Consider the following 25,322-nt stretch of genomic DNA (forward strand, 5'->3'; position numbering starts at 1 on the left):
TATCTTTTGAACACTTTTATTAGAGAATGTTTTTGGCCAGATGTTACAAAACTAACGGTTAGACTTGGCCACACGTTCCAGCTCATCCTTCTTCTTAATGGCATAAGAGTTGGAGGAACCCTGCGAATGACAACAAGAATGAATCATTACTAACCTGGGGACTGCTGGGGCAGTCCAGAAACCCTGCTGCCACCACCATTTTTTCAGTCACAAATCCCACCCCAAATGTTCACCCGACCTAGTCAAGGCCAAGACTGACCCATGTGGTCCAGTGGAGAACCTACATGCTCAAAAAGAATCATAGAATCCCGGCAGAAGGAGGCCATTCAGACTATCGAATCCGCACTGACTCTCTGACAGAGCATCCTACCAAGACTCACCTCGCCCTATCCCCATAACCCCATGCATTTACCCCAATAATCCCCCTAACCTATACATCTTGGGACACTAAGGGACAATTTAGCACAGCCAATCCACCTAATCTGCGCATCATTGGACGGTGGGAGGAAACCGGAACACCCGGAGGAAACCCACGCAGACACTAGGAGAACGTGCAGACTCCACGAAATCACCCAAGGCCAGAATTGAACCCGGGTCCCTAGCGCTATGAGGCAGCTGTGTGCTAACCATTGCGCCACGGTGCCAAAGAGGAGGTACCAAATACTCAAAGATGGCGGCAGCTTTCTGTCTTGGGTCGCATTCGTTGGCGGTTCAGGCCATGTGTCTGGCTGTAAGAGAAAGGGCCTCCCAATCTGCTGCTTTTAACTTTTATACAAGCTTGCCCCCAACAAGCAACAGAATAGTCTGAGGTCAAATGAGACAAGTGCTCATCCTGGGAGTAGCTTCAGGGCAGGCAAGTCCAGAGCAGCCAAATGTGGACCAGGGCACCTTCTCATTCATACAAGCAACAGGCTCAGAAACCTAGCGTGAATGATAAACCAGGAGGAGCAGTCAAGCATGAGAATTGCAGCTCAGAGATTGCAGAGTGAGTCAAGCTTAGTATAAATACACAAGCATTCACACTGCTCTTTACAAAATGGTGTTTGGCAAGGGAGGAATGTTGGTCAGATAAATCTCACTGCTCCTATCAATGAATGTCACGAGATCTCTAACCACAATCTACCCAGGCATCCTTAGAGTGGCACCACCTACAATGCAGCATTCCTAATGATCAGAGTGCGATGGAAATAGTGGGTGCGTGGGTGACAGCTGAGATAATGCAACCAGTGGCACAGTGGTTAGCACTGCTGCCCTCTTTTTAGGTCAAACCAAATAAACAACAGCGCCAGGGACCCAAGCTCGATTCCCGGCTTGGGTCACTGTACAGAGTCTGCCCATTCTCCGTGTTTGCATGGGTTTCCTCCAGGTGCTCAGATTTCCTCCCACAGTCCAAAAGACATGCTGGTTAGGTGCATTGTCCATGCTAAATTCTCCCTCAGTGTACCTGAACAGGCACCGGAGTGTGACGACTGGGGGATTTTCACAGTAACTTCATTGCAGTGTTAATGTAAGCCTACTTGTGACACTAATAAATAAACTTGAAAGATCTACACATTGAGGCAAGGAGGAATGCCATCTGAAACAAGGTAGAAGAGTGTTTTAAAATGAAGAATGCGGTTTGTTCAGGAGGGCTCAGGGGGAAGTTCAGACTGAAGTGTGTTTAATAGCACTCCAAAACCCAGAACCCGCCGCTGCAAGTCATTCGATATATTGCACAAGAGACTGGAAAAGGGCGATCCAATCCGTCTCACACACTCACCCTCACCATTAAAAATGGTTTGTCCAGTTCCCATTTAAATCGCTGGCATGAAATTTGTTTCCACTGTCCTTTCAGAAACAAAACCACCCTGGGTTAATAAAGTAAGAAGTCTCACAACACCAGGTTAAAGTCCTGATGTGGAGATGCCGGCCTTGGTCTGGGGCAGGCACAGTAAGATGTCTCACAACACCAGGTTAAAGTCCAATAGGTTTATTTGGTATCATGAGCTTTCGGAGCGTTGCCCCTTCATCAGGTGAGTGCAGGATTTGGTTCACAAACAGGGCACAAAGACACAAACTCAATTACAAGATCAAAAGAGAAAATGCTGGAAAATCTCAGCAGGTCTGGCAGCATCTGCAAGGAGAGAAAAGAGCTGACATTTCGAGTCCAGATGACCCTTTGTCAAAGATAAGAGGCATAGAAAGTGGGAGATATTTATACTGCAGGGCGAGGGAATGAAAGATGAGTCATAGGCACAGAAACCAGGGGAAAAGACTGTTAATACCTGTCCACAGAGAGAATAAAGGTGTGAATGGCCATACAGCAGAGAAGCTGCAAGCTGTGCCAGATGGAGATATGGGGGGGGGTCATCAGTTGTTGAATTCGATGCTGAGAACAATAGGCTGTAAAGTGCCGAGCCGGAAGATGAGATGCTGTTCCTCCAGTTTGTGTTGAGCTTCACTGGAACATTGCAGCAGGCCAAGGACAGACATGTGGGCATGGGAGCAGGATCGTGTTAAAATGGCAGCAACCGGAAGGTCAGGATCCTGATTGCGCACAGACCAAAGGTGCTCATCAAAGCGATCACCCAGTCTGTGCTTGGTCTCTCCAACATAGAGGAGACCACATTGGGAACAGCGAATGCAATAGACCAAATTGAAAGAGATGCAAGTGAAACGCAGTTCCCAAGGACAGTTAGTGAGATTTTGCAGGTCCAGGCAAGTTGTGGTGGTTACAGATAGTGTGACATGAACCCAATATCCCAGTTGAGGCTGTCCTCATGTATGCAGAACTTGGCCATCAGTTTTTGCTCGGCAATTCTGCGCTGTGTCTTGAAGGCCGCCTTGAAGAACACTCCTGCCTGGTGATTGTCGAGCAGTGTCCGTTGATCCGCTGTCGTTGCGGCTGCATGGTCTCCCCAATGTACCATGCCTCAGGACATCCTTTCCTGCAGCGTATCTGGTAGACAACGGTGGCCGAGTCGCAAGAGAATGTATCATGTACCTGGTGGATGGTGTTCTCACGTGAGATGATGGCATCCGTGTCGATGATCCGGCACGTCTTGCAGAGGTTGCTGTGGCAGGGTTGTGTGGTGCCGTGGTCACTGTTCTCCTGAAGGCTGGGTAGTTTGCTGCGTACAATGGTCTGTTTGAGGTTGCGCGGTTGTTTGAAGGCAAGTAGTGGGGGGTGTGGGGATGGCCTTGGCGAGATGTTCGTCTTCATCGATGACATGTTGAAGGCTCCGGAGAAGATGTCGCAGTTTCTCCGCTCCACTTCACCCACTGGCCCGAGGAAGGAGCTGCGCTCCAAAAGCTGGTGATTCCAAATAAACCTGTTGGACTTTAACCTGGTGTTGAGAGACTTCTTACTGTGCCACTACAGTCCAACGCCGGCATCTCCAAATCAGGGGTTAATAAAAACTGACTTCTTGCCAATTCTGGGTAAATTACCTGTGGTGTAACAGGCAGACTGATCCAGTGATTCGCTCTGCTCATAACCCTCAAGCACAAAAGAAGGTTTTAAACAAACAGAAACTCAGAATGACACAGCAAGTCCTCGGAGGGACAGCAAAGGAAAGTTAGTGATTGAGACATGACCCTTTACAGGATTGACGATGGTGACACTCCCTTGTTTACATTAAGTTCGCCCCCACCAGCGCCTCCTGCCACGACAGGAGGTGACCCAGCCCAAGCCTCAAGCGCTCCCATTGAAAATTGACCTTTTCTGTTTTAAAGTAAAAGTCCCCTGCTGCGACAGCGGCTTACCTTAGCAGCATTGATGAGCTCATCAGCCAGGCACTCTGCAATGGTTTTAATATTCCTGAACGCAGCCTCCCTGGCCCCAGTACACAGCAACCAGATAGCCTGAAACACAGGAGCAAGAAAAATAATTCAGACCATAAATAGGTGACAGGGGGGGTGGTGGTGGAGGGGGGCGGTGTTTCAAGAGCCCGGGCCATTTTTTAAAAATTCATTTGTAGGAGCGTCGCTGGCTGGCCAGGATTTATTGCCCATCCCTAGTTGCCCGAGAGTCAACCACATTGTTGTGGCTCTGGAGTCACATGTAAGCCAGACGGGTAAGGACGGCAGATTTCTTTCCCGAAGAAAGAACTAGATGGGCTTTTCCGACAATGGTTTCATCAGCAGGTTCTTAATTTCAGATTCTTTAAATTCAATTCCAATTTCACCATATGCCGTGGCGGGATTCGAACCCGGGCCCCCTGAACATTAGCTGAATTTCTGGATTGATAGTCTAGGGATAATACCACTAGGCCATCGCTTCCCTTCAGGGGTACAATCCTGACAAGTAACTAGCTTGTACCCTAATCCAGGAGCCAACATCTATGGTGCTGCATTAATGAACAAACTTGCATTTACATTACATCTTTCGCATTCCCAGGATGTTCCAGAAAAGGAGGATGACTCGTGTTTATAAAGCCCCTTTCACAGTCCCCAGACCCCTTCTCCAAAAGCACTCTGCACCCACTTTTCACGTGACAATTCCCCGCAAAGACCAATGAGGGTTAACCAGTTTACTCAGTGACTGACTAAAGCAACAGGGAGCACTGCCACTTGCAACAGGGCCGCGTGATCTTTCATCTCTCACCCAAACAAGCGTCTGGAGGCTTCAGTCTAATTCAACAGACAGCACCAGCAACAATGCAGCACCCCCTCAATGCAATACCAAGACATCAGACTGCAGATCATATCCTACACCAAGCAATTGACTGCCATTTAACGGGCTCGTGTATTTGAGGGTTACAGAAACAAGTTAAGTAAACAGGGTTTAAAATATTGAATCAGCCACGACCCAACCGTACGCCAGAATAGATTCAAAGGGCTAAATGACTTCATCCTTGTTCCGGTGACTACAACTCTCAACAACTTTTACAGATAGAAACCATTCTTTCTGGCTGTATCACAGCTTCGTATGATTCCTGCTCTGCCCAAGACCGCAAGGAACTACAAACGGACATGAATGTAGCCCAATCCATCACGTAAACCAGCCTCCCATCCATTGACTCTGTGTCTACACTTCCCGCTGCCTCGGAAAAGCAACCAGCATAATTAAGGACCCCATGCACCCCAGTCATTCGCTCTTCCACCTTCTTCCCTCGGGAAAAAGATACAAAAGTCTGAGAACACACCAACAGAGGGAGCACTGGGCACATCGCTCAGGTCCCAATCCTTCAGTGGTTCCGAAACCTGTGAGCCTACTTGTGACACTAATAAAAAAAGCCACCCAGCATGTCACCGTGGCACGACTTTCTCTGCACTAGCTTGCCGCAGAAGTACCTGGTTAACTCGCCGCAGTGGGGACACATCGACAGCCTGCCGCCTGACTGTACCAGCGCGGCCAATACGGGTGGAGTCTTCACGGGGACCGCTGTTGATGATGGCATTCACCAGTACCTGCAGTGGGTTCTGAACAACACAAGAGCGTGGTTAACATACACAGCTCACAGGGTTTACAAACGCCACACTAACATCCCAGCTGTGACTGACTACTCAGAACCAACTACACTCCCGCACTGAGAATGCCAGGGAGCAAGTCGGATTACTTGGTTGACCCCCAGAATGCAAGCTGCAGCACAGCAAGGCAGCAACTCACTGCCACTGCTCAGGATCCCTCGGGACAGGCAACGGATATGAAATTGTTAGTGCTGCTTAAAGCCAGAGAACAACAAGCCCATCCCCCCAAACCCTGGCCCTATTTCACAGGCCTCATGTGCAGAAGACATGATGTCCAGCAATCAGGCTTCAATAGGGTAGATACAGAAAAGATGCTTTTCATTTTGAGGGGCGATTAATGCATGAGGCTGGTGTCCATAAATACTAACTAGTTAGCAACAAGACAGCCAGACAGAGCGAGAAAAACAGAGAGAGAGAGGAGTCGGAGAGAGAGAGGGAGGGAGAGAGACAGGGGCAGATAGAGAAAGAAGTGAGAATGTGGACTGGCGATGAAGAGTGGCTGAGGTGAACAGTGTAGATACGTTTCGGGGGAAGCTGAGAAAGGAATAGGAAGACCATGCTGGTATGGGAGATGAAGTGAGGCAGGAGGATCGCGTGGGGCAGGAGCCAGAAAGAATGACTCTCCTCAGGATATCCCAAAGCACTTTGAAACTGTAATCACTGCTGTTAGTGCACCTCTGACTCCCACGAACAGTGGCATGATAAATCACCACAGAATGTTTTGACTGCTGTTCCGAGGCAGCAGCCTTGATAGGGTGGCTCAGCTGCAAGTTCATAGCCAGAGCCACAGGTCAGAGAGCTGCCAATAGGCACAGGGCCAAGGAGCCAAATGGTCCCTTTCTGTTCTGTACTGTATGTGTAAAGAGCTGAGGCTGGTTGCCACCTACAGGCCAGACTGCAGAAGCAGGCAGAGAACATACAGCTGGGGCAAATTAAAAAGCAGCACGGTGAAGGTGGAATAAAAACATCGAATGCTGGAAATACTCAGCAGCTAATTTGTGGCGAGAAAAACAAAAGTCAACGTGTTAACGGTGTCTGAGTTTTCATTAGAGCCGGGAAAATGTAGTCGTGTTTGAGCAAAGGGGAGGGTGGGACAAGGACAGAAAGGAGGGAAATGGAGGGGATGGGGGTCTGTTGCAGGGTGGAATGACCAAAACCAGGAATAAAGGGAATGCTGATGGAGGATGTGAATCACACTGGAGATGGTGGGAAATAATCGACAGGGAGGCTGGCAGGTGAACACTGGGGACCCTGCCATTGGTCTGGGAGGGACAGGAAAGGGGGTGCCATTTCACACCCCCCCCCCTCCACCCCCAATCCCTTGATCGCTTTAGCCCCAAGAAATGGGGAGGGGAGGGACCTGCACTGACCAGCTTTTTTGGCGACTAACACAGTTGGGGCAGTGAAACCTCAGTTTGCTCTGCTGTTCCACAAGAAAATCTGACTGGCATTTACACGACAATACTCATGCGCACTCGGGAGAATAAACAAAGCACCAACCACCTCGCAGGTCTAACTCTAAATACATCAAGTCAGTGTTGCACCTTATCTTTCTCCTGGAAGACAAGGAAGGCGGCATTCCCTTACTAGCCCCTGTGCCAGAGCCCACTCACCTCGCCGGTCAGTAGGTGGATGATCTCAAAGGCGTGCTTCACAATCCGTACAGTCATCAGCTTCTTGCCGTTGTTGCGCCCGTGCATCATCATGGAGTTGGTCAGACGCTCGACAATGGGACACTGGGCCTTGCGGAAACGCTTGGCAGCATAGCGCCCAGAACTGTGCGGGAGGTACTTGGCATATTTCTCCTTGACAGCGATGTAATCCTGGTGAGGGGAGAAAAGAAAGAGGGAGTTCAACAAGGCACCACACTCAACTGGAGCTGACTTGGCAAACAAGATAGTGGTAATCCACAGGAACACTTTCCCCTTTGGGAAACCATGGCCAGTGGTGTAAGTACTTAATCCAGGGAGGTCTGCAAGCAAGATTCCTTTGTGTCAGACTAATGCAACAAAAAGCACACACCAGAATACTCATCACCCTACAAACACTACACTGTACTGGACTAGAAACCCAGATTCACATCCCATCATATCAAGATTAGAATTACAATGGTTACAGCAGAGGAAGCCCATCATTCGGCCCACTGTGTCTGCGCCACCCCGAATGAGTAATCAATTCCAGTGTCCCTCCCCCCGCCTTGTCCCTGTAATCCTACATTTCTCCTTTTCATAGGAACTAGGATTGGTAATTCAGCCCTTCGAGCCCACTCCGACATTCTATATGATCATGGCTGATCTCCGTCTCATCCTAACTCCACTTCCCTGTCTTTTCCCCATAGCCCTTTATCCACATTGGGCCAAATATTTATCTATCTCTTCCTTGAATCCATTGATTCTGCATCCACTGCACTCTGGGGCAGTGAGTTCCATAGATTCACAACCCTCTGAGAAGTAGCTTCTCCTCATCTCGGTCTTAAACGTCTCCCCCACCTTTACAAAAGAACAAAGAACAGTACAGCACAGGAAACAGGCCCTTCGGCCCTCCAAGCCTGTGCCGCTCCTTGGTCCAACTAGACCAATCGTTTGTATCCCTCCATTCCCAGGCTGCTCATGTGACTATCCAGGTAAGTCTTAAACGATGTCAGCGTGCCTGCCTCCAACACCCTACTTGGCAGCGCATTCCAGGCCCCCACCACCCTCTGTGTAAAAAACATCCCTCTAATATCGGAGTTATAGAATCAAAGAAACCCTACAGTGCAGAAAGAGGCCATTTGGCCCATCGAGTCTGCACCTACCACAATCCCACCCAGGCCCTTCCCTCTTATCCTTACATATTTACCCGCTAATTCCTCTAACCTACGCATCTCCGGACACTAAGGGGCAATTTTAGCGTGGCCAATCACATTACATAAGTCTGTATATTACATTCCATATACACCCAACTAATATTATTAATCAATATAAACATCATGAATCGAACTGACAATATGAAGCAACTAATTACTTCACTCTATGTTTATTTTCTCTTTGATCACACATCGCCGTTGTAAAAAAAAAGCTATACTGTTCCCTTATTCTAAAGTTCATAATGATAGGGCCTCATTTTCGCCCCTCTCACCTTGAGCCTGTGACCCCTCGTGATCGTCACTTCTGATCTGGGAAAAAGCTTCCCACCGTTCACCCTATCTATACCCTTCATAATCTTGTACACCTCTATTAGATCTCCCCTCATTCTCCGTCTTTCCAGGGAGAACAACCCCAGTTTACCCAATCTCTCCTCATAGCTAAGACCCTCCATACCAGGCAACATCCTGGTAAACCTTCTCTGCACTCTCTCTAATGCCTCCACATCCTTCTGGTAGTGCGGCGACCAGAACTGGTCGCTGTACTCCAAATGTGGCCTAACCAGCGTTCTATACAGCTGCAACATCAGACTCCAGCTTTTATGCTCTATACCCCGTCCTATAAAGGCAAGCATACCATAAGCCTTCTTCACCGCCTTCTCCACCTGTGTTGCCACCTTCAAGGATTTGTGGACTTGCACACCTAGGTCCCTCTGTGTTTCTATACTCTTGATGACTCTGCCATTTATTGTATAACTCCTCCCTATATTATTTCTTCCAAAATGCATCACTTCGCATTTATCCGGATTAAATTCCATCTGCCACCTCTCCGCCCAATTTTCCAGCCTATCTATATCCTGCTGTATTGCCCGACAATGCTCATCGCTATCCGCAAGTCCAGCCATCTTCGGGTCATCCGCAAACTTGCTGATAACACCAGTTCTTCCAAATCATTTATATATATCACAAACAGCAGAGGTCCCAGTACAGAGCCCTGCGGAACATCACTGGTCACAGACCTCCAGCCGGAAAAAGACCCTTCGACCGCTACCTTCTGTCTCCTATGGCCAAGCCAGTTCTCCACCCATCTAGCCACCTCTCCTTGTATCCCATGAGCCTTAACCTTCTTAACCAACCTGCCATGTGGGACTTTGTCAAATGCCTTACTGTAATCCATATAGACATCCACGGCCCTTCCTTCGTCAACTGTTTTTGTCACTTCCTCAAAAAACTCCACCAAATTTGTACGGCACGACCTCCCTCTTACAAAATCATGCTGTCCGTCACTAATGACATTGTTCCATTCTAAATGCACATACATCCTGTCTCTAAGAATCCTCTCCAACAACTTCCCTACCACGTACGTCAAGCTCACCAGCCTATAATTTCCCGGGTTATCCCTGCTACCCTTCTGAAACAACGGGACCATATTCGCTATCCCCCAATCCTCAGGGACCTCACCTGTGTCCAAAGAAGCAACAAAGATTTCCGTCAGAGGCCCAACAATTTCATCTCTCGTCTCCCTGAGCAGTCTAGGATAGATGCCATCAGGCCCTGGGGCTTTGTCAGTTTTAATGTTCCCTAAAAAACCTAACACTTTCTCCCTTGTAATGGAGATTTTCTCTAACGGGTCAACACCTCCCTCCGGGTTTACTCTACAACTATGACCTCTTGTCCTAGACTCTTCCAGAAGGGGGAACATTTGGTTCACATTTACTTTATCAATCTCGTTGTGTATTTTATATACTTCAATCAAATCCCCCTCTCATTCTTCTGTACTCCAGCAAGTACAAGCCCAAGATACTCAACTGCTCCTTGTACGACAGCCCCTTCAAACCTGGAACCAATCTAGTGATAAAACCAAAATACCGCAGGTGCTGGAATCTGAAACAAAACAGAAAATGCTGGAAAATCTCAGCAGGTCTGACAGCATCTGTGGGGAGAGAGAGTAGAGCCAAAGTTGGGTCTAGGTGACCCTTCGTCAGAGCTCAATCAATCTAGCGACCTCTTCTGAACCGCCTCCAGTGCCACCACATCTTTCCTCAAAGGAGGTGACCAAAACTGAACACAATACTCCAAGTGCCTAATACAAATGTAACAACACTTTCCTACTTTTATACTCCGGACCCTTTGCAATAAAGGCCAAGATTCCATTTGCCTTCCTTATAACATTCTGTACCTGCACACCCACTTCCTGAGACTCGTGCACAAGAACACTCAGATCACACACACTTCTGAATCTGTTTCAGATAATATTCCACTTTCAAGAAAGTCTCGACTGAACCAGCCACCACCACACTCAAAATATCCTAACCACTCTGCGTGAAAACATTTTTCCTATCACTTCTTTTGCCAATTCTTTTAAATCTGTGCTCTTTCATTCTCAATCGATCCACCATGGGAACAGTTTCTCTCTATCTACTCCGCCCAGACCCCTCATGATTCTAGATACCTCTATTAAATCTCCTCTCAGTATTCTGTAAGGAAAACAGTCCCAACTTCTCCAATGTACCTGCGGAAGTGGAGTTCCCCATCGCTGGGATCAGTCTCATGAATATTTTCTACGTTCATCTTTAAAGGCCTTGAAACTTTTCCAAAAGTGTGTCATCCAGAACGAGACACAATACTCCAGCTGAGGTCAAACTAGTGTTTGACACGGGTTTAACATGACATCCTTACTTTTGTACTCTCGGTCCCCATTGGGATACTGTATGTTTTATTAATCACTCTCCACCAGACTTCAAATGGTGCACATACACAACCAGCCCTCTCCGCTCCTGTACCCACTTTAAAAACAGTTTTTATACTGCCTCTCTGCATCCTTTCAACCAAAATAAATCACTTCACATTTCTCTGCAATGCCACCCTACGTCCTTCAGACGTTCTACACCATCCTCCTCAAAAGATCAGTGCTCCCAAGTTTGGTATCATTTTAATGCAAATTTTGCCAGATACACCAAGGCCCTTAATACACAATCAGGGAGAGCAAGGGCCCCTGGGAAACTCCAGTACAAACCTTCCTCCAAACCAAAGTATGTCCATTTCCTGTCACTCAACCAATCTTGTATCCATGTTACTACTATCCATTTTATTCCACGAGCTATAACTTTGCTCACAAGTCTGTTGTATGGCACAACATAGAACACCTTTGGGAACCCTATGTACGCCACATCAACAGCATTACCCACATAGAATCCTACAGTGCAGAAGGAGGCCCATTGAGTCTGCTCCGACCACAATCCCACCCAGGCCCTATCCCCATTACCCCATGCATTTACCCTAGCTAGTCCCCCTGACACTAAGGGGCAATTCAGCATGGCTAATCCACCGAACCGGCACATCCTTGGACTGTGGAAGGAAGCCGGAGCACCCGGAGGAAACTCACGCAGACATGGGGAGAATGTGCTGACTCCACACAGACGGTGACCCAAGCCGGGAATTGAACCCGGGTTCCTGGCGCTGTGAGGCAGCAGCACTAAGCACTGTGCCACCATGCCACCCTCGGTGACGCTCGGTTACCCCTTTAAAAACCCCAGCAAGTTAAACACAATTTTGCCTTAAAAATGCTTGCTTAATTAACCTACTTTTATTATTTATTCATTTATTTATGGGATGTGGACATTGCTAACTAGACCAGCATTTATTGCCGATCCCATCCCAGTTGCCCTTCAGGCTGCCACCTTGAACTGCTGCAGTTTGTGTCATGTAGGTACACCCAGTGTGCTGTTAGGGAGGGAGTTCCAGAATTTTGACCCAGTGACAGTGAAGGAACGGCCAATATATTTCCAAGTCAGGATGGTGAGTGCCGTGGGGTCCTGATAAAGTGGGGCTGCTTTGTCCTGGATGGTGTCCAGTTTCTTAAGTGTTGTTGCAGCTGCACCCACCCAGGCAAGTGCACTTGTGCCTTATAGATGGTGGACAGGCTTTGTGGAGCTGGGAGGCGAGTTCCTCGCCACACAATTCCCAGCCTCTGACCTGTTCTTGCAGCCACAGTATTTATATGGCTGGTCTAGTTCAGGTTCTGGTCAAAGGTAACCCGCAAGATATCCAAGCAATTATTAATTTTGTCCCAAATGATTGTTTCTAGAAGCTTTCCCAACACCAGAGGTAAACTGACTGGCCTGTAGTTGCTGTGTTTAACATTAGGAAAGGAAACTGAGCACTGACAAACTAATAAGCAGATCAATGCAAAAGGCCAACTGGCTCACAGATGGTCTAATGTGGTCAAGCGGTGACCTCTGCCACACGTCCCTAGTTCGGTGGATTGGCCATGCAAAAATTGCCTTAGTGTCAGGGGAACTAACTTAGAAACCCTACAGCATAGAAAGAGGCCATTCGGCCCATCGAGTCTGCACCGACCACAATCCCACCCAGGCCCTACCCCCATATCCCTATATATTTACCCACTAATCCCTCTAACCTACGCATCTCAGGACACTAAGGGGCAATTTTAGCATGGCCAATCAACCTAACCCGCACATCTTTGGACTGTGGGAGGAAACCGGAGCACCCAGAGGAAACCCACGCAGACACGGGGAGAAAGTGCAAACTCCACACAGACAGTGACCCAAGCCGGGAATCGAACCCAGGACCCTGGAGCTGTGAAGCAACAGTGCTAACCACTGTGCTACCGTGCCGCCAACTAGCTAGGGTAAATGTATAGGGGTAATGGGGATATGGACTGGGTGGGATTGTGGTCAGTGCAAACTCGATGGGCTGAATGGCCTCCTTCTGCACTGTAGGATTCTATGATCTAGTAGCTCCAGTGGCTGAGCTGTGTTGTGTTTTCCTGGCCTGATGACCAGACTTCCAAATGAAGCCACTAGAGGTCAGTATTTACCACCACTGAGATCTCTGGGGGCAGCATTTAGATGAGTCCATGAAACACCATGGAGTACAAGGCTACGACCAAGTGCTGGAAAATGGGGTTAGAATAGTTCGGCGTCTGATGGCTGGCACTGACACGATGGACCAAAGGGCCTCACCCTGCATACAGCCAGCCAGGTACCAAGACATGAAGCATCCTTACATTTAAAGGGCTGTTACTTCACAACACAACAGCTTATATTGTGCACAAGGACCCACGAGGATCAAAACAGCACAGAATCTACGACTGGTGACATTGGTTGAGGGGGGAGCATTCGGGGTCACAACACTGGGCGAGATCTCATGCCCACCTTTGACTGGTGCCTGGCAGCACTCATGAGAAATCGTCGCTTGGCTGAGGGGCTGGCACCGGTGGATCCAGCAAGCCGAGGCGCTGGCTCAGACATTCCTGAATCCCAATTCTGCTTCCGCAGAGTGTGGCGAGGCAGTCCCTCCAACTGCGGGTCTTCCGACATTAACTCGACCACAAATGCTGGGGAGAGGGTGATTTAAACAGCGGGAGTGGGCGGCCGCAGCTCAGTAGCACTGCCACGTTGCAATGAGAAGGTTACTGGTTGGACTGGCACTGTCGCTGCACCACTGAGGGGGTGCCGTCATTCAGATGAGACATTAAACCGAGGATCCGTCCACACTCTCCCAGGATGAAGTAAAAGGTCCCCTGGCAGTGCTTTGAAGAGGAGTAAGGGTGTTATCCCAGTGTGCTGAACAGTACTTATTCTCCAACAACCACCATAGAGACACAATATTGCAGCAACACTTGCCCAAATCGTTCCCCACGATTCACACATTACAAGTCTAAAGGCACAAGCCTTTCTTTCCAGGTTTTATCTACAGAGCACCACGGACAGTCAGAGAGTTGGCCAACCATTTTAGCAAAAGCGGTGCCCTCGCTTCTCATTCCAAAACCAGTCCCAGGTTCTCTCTCTTCTCCTCTACCGACAGCATGGCCGTTCTGCAGAATCCTATCTCCCCATGGAAGCAAGGCAGGTCATCCTGGGAGTGTGTGGACGGATCCTCGGTTTAGTATCTCATCTGAATGACAGCACCCCCTCAGTGCTGCAGCGACAGTGTCAGCCCAGATTGCTGTGCTCAGTGGGAATCGAGCCAGCAACCTTCTGATTGCTTTCCCCAGAACACCATCAGCCTCTCCGGCTAACGGGAGGCAGGCACGATACAGCACCCACCCATGTCCATGGGAAGCTCTGCTCCCAGCGGGAACAATGGTAGGCAGGCCCAGAAGAGACAAGCCTCCTTCCGAATTCCACCCGGCGTCTTGCACACGGGCAAATCCCGATCAACCCAGAAAGGCGAAAAGGAATAGCCTCACGCACCTGTAGCGAAATGTCATTGATCTGAACATCGTCCGTGCTCCATTTCCCAAATAGCTTAATCTCGGGGGTCTCTGCGACCGCGGGCACACCCTCCCACTCAGTCATTCTTCAGAGAGAGAGAGAGAGAAAAGACATCAGTCTATTTCCAATTTAAAATCGAGATGCAAAAAAAACTCCAAACCCCAACACAGAAGACCCGCTGTTGTGCATCATGTTCACAGAACTGCGTGCAGATTCGATCACCACATTTAAGAAAGGATATATTTGCATTGGAGGCAAAGGTTCACTCGATTGGTCCCTGGGATGAGGGGGTCGTCCTATGATGAGAAGGTGAGTAAATTGGGCTTATATTCTCTGGAGTTTAAAGATCGAGACACAATCTCATTGCAAGCCACCAAAATCTGAAAGGGCTTGATGGAGTGGGTGCCGAGAGATTATTCCCATTATGGTCGGAGAATCTGAGACACGGGGTAGTGTCAAGGGGCCAATCATTAGGCATGAGGAGAAATTACTTCACACAAACGGTTGTGAATATTTGGAATTCTCTACCCCAGAGGCCTGTGGACACTTCATCATTCAGAATATTTAAGGCCAGTGGGATATTGGTCTCTCAGGCAGCAGGCAAAGGGAGTCGAAGACCAAGACTCTCATAGCACCGTTAATGTAACGCGTCACCATGATCGTAAACAGGTCAGTTCAGTCTCAGGCAGTGCCAGGGAACAAAGTTTGGAGCGGGGACCAAAAACAATGGCTTCAGTCTCAGACATTTGAGGGATAAACCTGTCTATTCAGTGCTGGATGTTTGATAAATGATCTGATAACTTAGCAACACGGAGGATTCAAGGGAGGTGGCGATGAGGTAGAGCAGAGTATCGTCAGCATACATGTGAAAACTAACGCTATGGTTTCCAATGATATCCGGTAACTGGGAGTGGAGCAGGGGTGGGTCCTCAAGGGACATCACAGGCAACAGTGTGGGAGTGGGAAGGGACAGCATTGCAAGTGTGTCTGGAGGGAAGGTTGGGTGATCAGAGCAGTTTAGTGAGGGCAAGAGGCAGACAGAGAGAAACTGGCAGAAGATGGGGGTTCAGGACTCAGGGCAAGGCAGCCAAGTGGAAGTGAATGACACAGCTGAGACAGCCAATCAAGACAGTCCCGATCTCAGTACAGGAGGGGGGGGGGGGGCAGATACAATGAAAAGATTTTAAGAAGCTGACTGCAGACGCTGGGGATTATCTTCGCATCTCAGGATGATCCTGAGAAGGGGATTGTTTATAAATGGAGCAAAACAGGAACCAACAGCAATTTGTGTAACAATAATAATAAATTATGTCAAATTCTCTGAATGGCGACTTCTAACATAATTATATCTATTATTTTTCAAAACATGGAGACCCAAACTACACTCAGTTCTCTTACAACACTGTACAGCTGCAGTGAAAAAACATTCCCGCTTTTACAATCCACTCCCCTTGTAACAAGGCCACGAGACGTAGAAGCAGGAAGCAGCCATTCATGGGATAAAGGCTGAACATTACATTTCTCTGAAGACTTATTCAGAGGCAAAACCAGGAGTCACAGCCTGAGGATACGGGGTAAACCTTGTGGGACTGAGATGAGGAGAAATTTTCTTCACCCAGAGGGTGGTGAATGTGTGGAATTCACTACCACAGAAAGCAGTTTAGGCCAAAACATTGCATGTTTCCAAGAAGTTGGATATAGTTGCTGGGACGAAGGGGATCAAAGGATACTTGGGGGGGGGGGGGGGGGGCAGTGGGATTAGACTCCTGGAGATGGGATATTTTTCTCTCCCAAGGGGTTGTTTGTCTGCTGAATTGTCTGTCCCCAAGAACAGTTGCGGCTGTTGTTATTGAATTAATTCAAGACAGAGTACATAGATTATTGATGGAAGAGGGAGTGAATGCTACTGGGGTGGGGCAGATGGCAAAGGGGAGTTGAGACCACAACCAGATCGGCCATGATCTTAGTTTTTTATTAGTTGACTTACATGAACACTGCAATGAAGGGACTGTGAAACTCCCGAAGTTGCCAGACTCCGGCACCTTTTCAGATACACAGAGAATTTAGCATGGCCAATGCACCTAACCAGCACGTCTTTCGGACTTTGGGAGGACACCGGAGCACTTGGAGGAAACCCACGCAGACACGGGGAGAATGTGCAGACTCCACACAGTGATCCAAACTGGGTCCCTGATGTTGAGAGGCAGCAGTGCTAACCACTGTGCCACTCAATTGAACGGTGGAGCATTCAGCATTGAAGGGCCGAATGGCCTTGGTGCCTGCTCGTTAAGTTCTGTGTTCCTACATAAATTGCCATCGGGTTCTGCTTTCCTCCATTTACAAATGGCTCCCTCTCGGGATCACCCCGAGATGCGAAGATGACCCCTCTCCCAGTTTCTAAAAACCCCTTCAGTGTCTCTGCCACCCCCCTCACGTACCACAACTAACGCCGGGGCTCTCGGGGTCATTTTAGATTAAATATGCGGGGGGGCTTATCATAATGAATGGGGGAGCAGGCTCAAAGGGCCGAATGGCCTCCTCCTGCTCCTATTTTCTGTTAGCTTTGTTTCTCCCTGCACAGATCTGAGATTTCCCAGCATTTTCTGTACAGTTTCAGCAATCTTCAGCTTTTCTGTTATATTTTAGGCAGTGATGTGTCTTCATATCCCAATCACACATTAACTTAATACAATCCATGCACCAGGACACCCAGATCCCTCTACACTCTCTCTCTGTGCATTTGCTCCTGTCACCTTCCCCAGCTCCCTCTCTCCCCGCTTCCCCCGGCCTCGGCCCACACCAGATCCCGAAGCCGCGGCCTAGCACAGAGGCTCCGGGCCACATCCTGCACTCCCACCCCGCTGCTGAGAATCCCCTTCCTCCCGGGTTATTCCTCTCCCCCGGTGCCGGGCTCTGTTCCTTCCCCCACCAGGCCGCGGCCACTGAAGCGCCGCCGCCGCCATTTCCCACCTGCTCAGCTCAGGATCCGCCACCGAAAAGACCAGCCTGCGGGTTGCACGGCGTCAAAAAGCAGGGGCCCTGCTCCGCGGAGCACGCGTCCTGGCACGTACAGCAACTGAGCATGCGCCCTTCCCTCAGCGGCTTCAACCACCGCCATCTTTCAGACGGGACATCTGGAGGGGCGGGGCCACCGCCACCCGGCGTGGAACCCTGCCATCCAGAGATGGCGGGAGGTTGAAACCGCTGACGGAAGGGCGCATGCTCAGTTGCTGTACGTGCCAGGACGCCATCTTTCTTCCAGGCGAATGGGAAACGGCGCACGCGCTTTGAAGGCGAGGGGCGACAGCGCAGCGCCATCTTTAATCCAGGCAGATCACGAACCGGACACGTGTGTGGCAAGATCCACCTTCTTTCTCAAGCTGCTCCAAAGTTTCACTTGTAATCGCGCCCCCTTGGACATCTAGGGACGATTCAAAGCACCATGGAGTGCAACTTGTTCAATGTACACAACCTCTAAAATAACATTTTAAACAATAACATTTGTAAGACCATTGTTAAATGTCTGAAACGTTTCTCACAATGTTACCTGATGCATGTAAAGAACCTGAATATTATTACTTTTGGTGAGATGGCCATTCCAGAGTGATTGTAATGCTCTTGCAGAATTCTTGTGAATAAAGTATGTTGTTGAGGAATGTTGCAAACAGGAAGCAGAAAGTTGGGATAAATGGGTGCTTTTCTGGTTGGCAGTTGGTGACCAGTGGCGTGCCGCAGGGATCGGTGCTGGGGCCTCAATTGTTTACCATTTACATAGATGATCTGGAGGAGGGGACTGAGTGTAGGGTATTCAAGTTTGCTGATGACACGAAGGTGAGTGGGAAAGCGAATTGCGTGGAGGACGCGGAAAGTCTGCAGAGAGATTTGGATAGGCTGAGCGAGTGGGCAAGGATCTGGCAGATGGAATATAACGTTAGCAAATGTGAGGTTATCCACTTTGGAAGAAATAATAGTAAATTGGAATATTATTTAAATGGGGAAAAATTACATCGTGCGACTGTGCAGAGGGACCTGGGGGTCCTTGTGCACAAATCGCAAAAACTCAGTCTGCAGGTGCAGCAGGTGATCAAGAAGGCGAGTGGAATTTTGGCCTTTATCGCGAGGGGGATAGAATATAAAAGCAGGGAGGTCTTGCTGCAACTGTACAAGGCACTGGTGAGGCCGTAACTGGAGTACTGTGTGCAGTTTTGGTCCCCTTATTTGCGAAAGGATATATTGGCCTTGGAGGGAGTGCAGAGAAGGTTCACCAGGTTGATACCGGAGATGAGGGGTGTAGCTTATGAGGAGAGATTGAACAGATTGGGTCTGTACTCGTTGGAGTTTAGAAGGCTGAGGGGTGATCTTATAGAGACATATAAGATAATGAAGGGGCTGGATAGGGTAGAGGTAGAGAGATTCTTTCCACTTAGAAGGGAAACCAGAACTAGAGGGCACAGCCTCAAAATAAGTGGGGGCCGATTCAGAACAGAGTTATGGGGGAACTTCTTCTCTCAGAGGGTAGTGAATCTCTGGAATTCTCTGCCCATTGAAGTGGTGGAGGCTACCTCATTGAATATGTTTAAATCACGGGTAGATAGATTTCTGATCGATAAGGGAATTAAGGGATGGGGCGCAGGCGGGTAAGTGGAACTGATTCGCTTCAGATCAGCCATGATCTTGTTGAATGGCGGGGCAGGCTCGAGGGGCTAGATGGCCTACTCCTGTTCCTATTATGTTCTTATATCAGTACTTTTGAAATGTAGCCACAGTCTTTATAATGTGGGATTAAGAGCAGAAAATTCTGGAAATACTAAGCAGGTCAACCTGTGGAGAGGAGAGGCCCATGTGGGTTTGGTTTTATAACTCCCAGAAATGGGGCAGGAACAGAGGCAGGCAGCGGCAGAATTTTGCACCATGGGCTTGTGTGGCGCAGCCCACCCTGGGCCATTTTCCCAGAGGTGGGATGGGAAGGCCACCACCGACCTGCCACCATGCTAAAGGCCTGTTAACGTGCAATCCCACTCGCTCTGCACGTTCCAGAAGGTGACAGTTTATTAACTACCTTGGGGGGAGGGGAGTCTCTCAGCAGCAGTGGCGCTCCCTCTGGTCACCACACAATAGGAAGAATGTGACTGCATTAGAAAGGATGCAGAGCCGATTCATTGAATCCCTACAGTGCAGAAAAGATCACACGGCCCATCGAGTCTGCACAAACTTTGCGACAGAGTATCTTACCTAGGCCTTCTCCCCATCCTATTTTAAAGTTTTTTATTAGTTTATTTATTAGTGTCACAAGCAGACTTACATTAACACTGCAATGAAGTTACTGTGAAAATCTCCTAGTTTCCACGCTCCGGCGCCTTGTTTGGGTACGCTGAAGGAGAATTTAGCGTGGCCACCATGGTCAATCCATCTAACGTACACATTCTGGGACACTAAATGGCAATTTAGCATAGCCAATCCGCCTAACCTGCACATCTTTGGATAGTGGAAGGAAACCGGAGCACCCAGAGGAAACCCATGCAGACACGGGGAGAACGTGCAAATTCCACACAGGCAGTGACTCAAGGCCAGAATTGAATCTGGGTCCCTGGAGCTGTGAGGCAGCAGTGCTAACCACTGTGCCACCCAAATTCACCAGAATGTTGCCTGCTGGAGTGTTTCAGCTATGAAGGGAGGCTGGGGTTGGTTTTCTTAGCCCCACATGGCCATCTCTCCCTTGTTGCTCAAATTCTGCGATCCAGTGATGTGCGGGTTAGGTGGATTGGCCACGCTAAATTGCCCCTTAAAAGTCTGGGGGATTAGCAGGGTAAATATGTGAGTTTACAGGGATAGGGCATGGGTGGGACTGTTGTTGGTGCAGGTTCAATGGGCTGAATGGCCTCTTTCTGCTCTGTTGGAATTTTATGATTCTATCTCACCTTTTGCCACTATTAGCATCTTCCTCGGGAAGTGTAGTCAGAGTCAATTGATGGGAAGCTGGTTTGCGTGATGGACTCTCATAAGAGTTAGTCATCCCAGTTCACCCAATGATGAGGAACTTCAACCCCTTCCCCCCCTCACCCATAGTAATTGCCCAGCTTGGGGAAACGGCACTTTTATTTTAAGTTTCAGAAGTTAGAGAGATGGCGACCCCATTTTGACACGCCTCCTACCTTATTTACCTCTTGCTGTCATGTCCACATGTCAGTCCTCAGCCTGATCCAATGTTCCAGTAATGCCCAACGCAAACTGGAAGAACACCTCATCTTCCGATTAGGCACAGCCTTCTGGACTCAACATTGAGTTCACCAACTTTAAACTCTGACCTTTTCCCTCCATCTTGATCTCCCCTTTTGTAGTTTATTGATTTTCAGTTCCCTTGGCCTGCCCCAATATAACCCCACCCTTCCCCCTATGGCAATCTCTCTGTGTTGTCCAGTTGCTGCCATTTACACATTCTGCTACCTCACCTTTTTTTCTTAAGTCATTTGTGGGACATGGGTGTCGCTGGCTGGCCAGCATTTATTGCCTATCCCTAGTTGTCCAATGGCAGTTGAGAGTTAACCACATTGCTGTGGTTCTGAAGTCACATGTAGGCCAGACCAGGGAAGGACAGCAGATTTCCTTCCCTAAAGGGACATGAGTGAACCAAGAATCGACAATGGTTTCATGGTCATCAGTAGATTCTTAATTCCAGATATTTTTTATTGAATCCAAGTTCAAATTCAATCATCTGCTGTGGTGGGGTTCGAACCCGTCCCCAGAATATTAGCTCACATTTTCTGGATTAATAATCGAGCGATAATACCACTAGGCCATCGGCTCCTCTATTAGCATTCTTCCTCCCTGAATGGCACCATTAACACTCCCCTTTGTCTTATGCCCAATACAAAGTTGTCCATACCTCCTTTGCCCCAACCCATCACTGTTCATCTCTTCTGCCCCACTCTCTCCACCCACTTCTCTTACTTAATAGTTCATCACATTTGCACCTTTCCTCAGGTCTCTAGAGGGTTGTTTGGATTTGAAACGTTAACTGTGTTCCTCTCTCCAGATTTGCTGAGTATATTCCAGAATTTTCTGTTTTTATTTCAGATTTCCAGTATCCGCGGTATTTTGCTTCTACTTACTTCCATCGCGACCTGCTTCTGCTTTCAAACAGGAAGGCCTCTGATTGGCCGTCCAGCTTTGAGAGACCTGCCCATCTTTAATAGAATTACAGAAGATTCATAGAATTATACAGTGCAGAAGGAGGCCATTCGGCCAATCGAGTCAGCACCGACCCAGGCCCTATCCCCGTAACCGCATAGATTTACCCTAACTCGTGCGCCTGACACTAAGGGGCAATTTATCATGGCCAATCCACCTAACCCACACATCTTTGGACTGTGGAAGGAAATGAGCACCCGGAGGAAACCCACGCAGACACGGGAGAATAGTGACCCAAGGCGGGAATCGAGCCTTGGTCCCTGGTGCTGTGAGGTAGCAGTGCTAACCACTGTGCTACCATGAGCCCACCCTCTGACCATTAGTTGGCCACTCCAGGGGGCAATCTTTTTGAATCCCTTGCTGTGCTAGTCTGCAAGTGCCTGACCTTAGAAGTTAAGCAGACTCAAATCAGGTTAGTGTTCAGATGAGGGAATACCAGGTGCAGTAAGGTTCTGCTGCCAGCAGAGGCCGCTCACATCACACAATCGACAGATAGGTAGGCAATCTTTTGACTTGCCCCTCTACCATGGCTATGTTCACGGCCTGGTGTCCCGAGAGAGGGAGCATGCGGAATCTACGCAACACCAAGACCTTCTGTGCCCAGTGAGCACCGCGGAGTGCCTTATCGACCCTGTTAATCACAATTCGGTTCACTGTTTTAAGTTTCATTTGAGATTTGCTTTTGGTTTCAGCCAGTTGCCTTTTAAGGTGCTGCCCCTTTCATTTGTCCCTCAGTTGATTTGATTTATTTGATTTATCCAAAAAATAGGAAAATCACATCAAGAGATTCTGAACCTCATCTGAGCCCCACTTTTTGAATTAATTACCTTTCACCTTCCCTGAAACGTCAACTCTCTGTTTCAACAGATCATAGAATCATAGAAACCCTACAGTGCAGAAGGAGGCCATTCGGCCCATCGAGTCTGCACCGACCACAATCCCACCCAGGCCCTACCCCCACATATTTTTACCCACTAATCCCTCTAACCTACACATCCCAGGACTCTAAGGGGCAATTTCCAACCTGGCCAATCAACCTAACCCGCACATCTTTGGACTGTGGGAGGAAACCGGAGCACCCGGAGGAAACCCACGCAGACACAAGGAGAATGTGCAAACTCCACACAGACAGTGACCCGAGCCGGGAATCGAACCCGGGACCCTGGAGCTGTGAAGCAGCAGTGCTAACCACTGTGCTACCGTGCCGCCCCAGATGTTGCAAGAAGTCTCACAACACCAGGTTAAAGTCCAACAGGTTTATTTGGTAGCAAAAGCCACTAGCTTTCGGAACAGGCTGCCCCTTCGTTAGGTGGGTGGGAGTTCTTACTGTGTTTACCCCAGTCCAACGCCGGCATCTCCACATCACGACTATCAACAGATGCTGCCAGACCTTTTTTATAATTCATTTTACAGCATCGCTGACCGGGCCAGCATTTATTACCCATTCCGAACTGCCCTTCATCCCAGACGGTGGTCTGGTGGGGTGGTTGGGTGGAGAGAGGGAGGGGAAGGGGCAGAGCGGAAGGGTGGCGACCATCTTAAGCTCCCAAAGGTTGTCTATTAGCAAAATCCAACCCAGTTCATAGAACAGAAGCGAAATGCAAAGAATTTACAGAACCAGTGATTAAAACATTTTAATTATTGCCCATAAAAAGGGACGCCAAACACTTAAAACAGACGTCAATATCTCTCAAGTCCTCCCCATTTACTTTCCACCCAGCGGCTTTGTCTCATCTATGAGTACCCCAGACGGTGCTTTCAGTCTGCGGAACCGAACGATCCCCGCGTCCACGCGATAGCCGGATTTCTTGTCACGAATATTGTTATTCAGTCGGTTTCTTGCTACCTGTAGCATTTCGATGTTGCGACTGGTTTCTGTCATTGCGTCGTTCAGTACTCCGATACCCTAGTTGGAGGCAATTGGCAGGGTGGTGTGTTGGGGGGGAGGGGGGGGGGGCAGCAGTGAGATAAAACAAAATAGATTGGATTTAACTCAAAGCTTCCCTCACTCAATATCCACATGTGAACTTTTCAAATGCATCCCATCACAAGTGGGAAAGTTTTCTCTCCGTCTACACCACCCACCCTATCTCTTCATCATTCTAAGGTGCTCCCTCAGCTCACTCCTTAGCCATCTCTGCAAAAGAAAAGAATCCCCACCTCTTCAAACCTATCTGATAAATATATACCTCTAATTTTTACTCCATCCTTAAAGTTACAAAGCCAGGACCAGGCAAACCTGAATCTATTCCTTGCTCCAAAAACCAAATTCCAATTGATTCCAATCCATGGTCCCCACAAGAGAGACAGACAAGATCCAAGCTGACAGGATAAGGCTTTTAGGATTGATATTGTTTCAGCTTTGGAATCGTTCTTGTGAATCTGTTCTTGCACCTTTTGGATGCCTCCTATAGATATTTTCATCGCCCCAATAGCACTGTGGGTGTACCTACACCTCGTGGACTGCAGCGGTTCAAGATTTAAAGTTTAAAGTATTTTATTTATTCTACACAAGTAGGCTTACATTCACACCGCAATTTAGTTACTGTGAAAATCCCCTACTCGCCTGTTCGGGTACACTGAGGGAAAATTTAGCATGGCCAATTCACCTAACCAGCACATCTTTGGACTGTGGGAGGAAACCGGAGCACCCGGAGGAAACCCACGCAGACACGGGGAGAATGTGGAGACTCCGCACAGACAGTGACCCAAGCCAGGAATCGAACCCGGATCCCTGGCGCTGTGAGGCAGCAGTGCTAACCATTGTGCCACCGGTCTACCCTCACCACCACCTGCTCAAAGGGCAATTGGGGATGGGCAATAAATGCTGGGCCCAGCCAGCAATGCCCAAGGGCGGCATGGTAGCACAGTGATTAGCACTGCTGCTTCACAGCTCCAGGGACCTGGGTTCGATTCGCGGCTTGCTCCAGCATTCATATTGATCATGGATGATCATCAAATTCAATATCCTAATCCCCCCCTTCTCCCCATATCACTTGATCCTCTTAGGCCCAAGAGTTATATCAAATTTCTTCTTGAAATCAGACAACGTTTTGGCCTCAACTACTTTCTGTGGGAGTGAATTCCACACATTCACCACCCTCTGGGTGAAGAAATTTCTCCTCACCTCAGTCCTAAAAGGTTTACCCCTTATCATAGAAATCATAGAAACCCCACAAGAGCAGGAGGAGGTCATTGGCCCTGCTCTGCCATTACAATCATGGCTGATCTTCTATGTCAACGTTATACTCCTCCCAGGCTCTCCCCATGCCCCTGGACACCTTTAGTTTAGAAATAGAAACATAGACACATAGACAATAGGTGCAAGAGTAGGCCATTCGGCCCTTCGAGCCTGCACCACTATTCATAGAAATCATAGAAACCCTACAGTACAGAAAGAAGCCATTCGGCCCATCGAGTCTGCACCAACCACAATCCCACCCAGGCCCTACCCCCATATCCCTACATATTTTACCCACGAATCCCTCTAATCTACGCATCCCAGGACACTAAGGGGAAATTTTAGCATGGCCAATCAACCTAACCCGCACATCTTTGAACTGTGGGAGGAAACCGGAGCACCCAGAGGAAACCCACGCAGA

General features: G+C 48.6%; 2 protein-coding genes across 3 annotated transcripts in view; both read right to left on the bottom strand.

Annotated features, from left to right (window-relative positions):
* Positions 1–17,633, bottom strand: LOC144496878 (small ribosomal subunit protein uS7). Its single transcript, XM_078217463.1, has 6 exons — positions 17,503–17,633; positions 14,512–14,617; positions 7,065–7,274; positions 5,275–5,403; positions 3,745–3,843; positions 1–120 (listed from the first exon to the last, which is right to left on the bottom strand). Exons 2-6 carry the CDS (start codon positions 14,614–14,616, stop codon positions 52–54), a joined length of 612 nt encoding a protein of 203 aa, XP_078073589.1. The 5' UTR covers position 14,617; positions 17,503–17,633; the 3' UTR covers positions 1–51.
* Positions 17,634–23,331: 5,698 nt separating this feature from the next.
* The window catches only part of LOC144497837 (tektin-like protein 1), a 35,456-nt gene continuing 33,465 nt past the window's right edge, over positions 23,332–25,322 (bottom strand). For both annotated transcript variants that reach the window (XM_078219278.1, XM_078219279.1), the window contains exon 8: positions 23,332–23,626. In XM_078219278.1, the coding sequence (XP_078075404.1) occupies positions 23,426–23,626 (201 nt within the window). In that variant the 3' untranslated portion in view covers positions 23,332–23,425. The remainder of the gene's footprint in view (positions 23,627–25,322) is intronic.

This window comes from Mustelus asterias, chromosome 8, assembly GCF_964213995.1.
Source record: "Mustelus asterias chromosome 8, sMusAst1.hap1.1, whole genome shotgun sequence".
NCBI lineage: Eukaryota > Metazoa > Chordata > Chondrichthyes > Carcharhiniformes > Triakidae > Mustelus > Mustelus asterias.

Coding starts and splice junctions, on each gene's coding strand:
- LOC144496878 (XM_078217463.1), bottom strand. CDS start 14,616: ATGACTGAGTGGGAGGGTGTGCCCGCGGTCGCAGAGACCCCCGAGATT. Junction 7,275..14,511: donor TCAATGACATTTCGCTACAG/GTGCGTGAGGCT, acceptor TCCCCTCACCAG/GATTACATCGCTGTCAAGGA. Junction 3,844..5,274: donor CACTGCGGCGAGTTAACCAG/GTACTTCTGCGG, acceptor CCTGTGTTTCAG/GCTATCTGGTTGCTGTGTAC.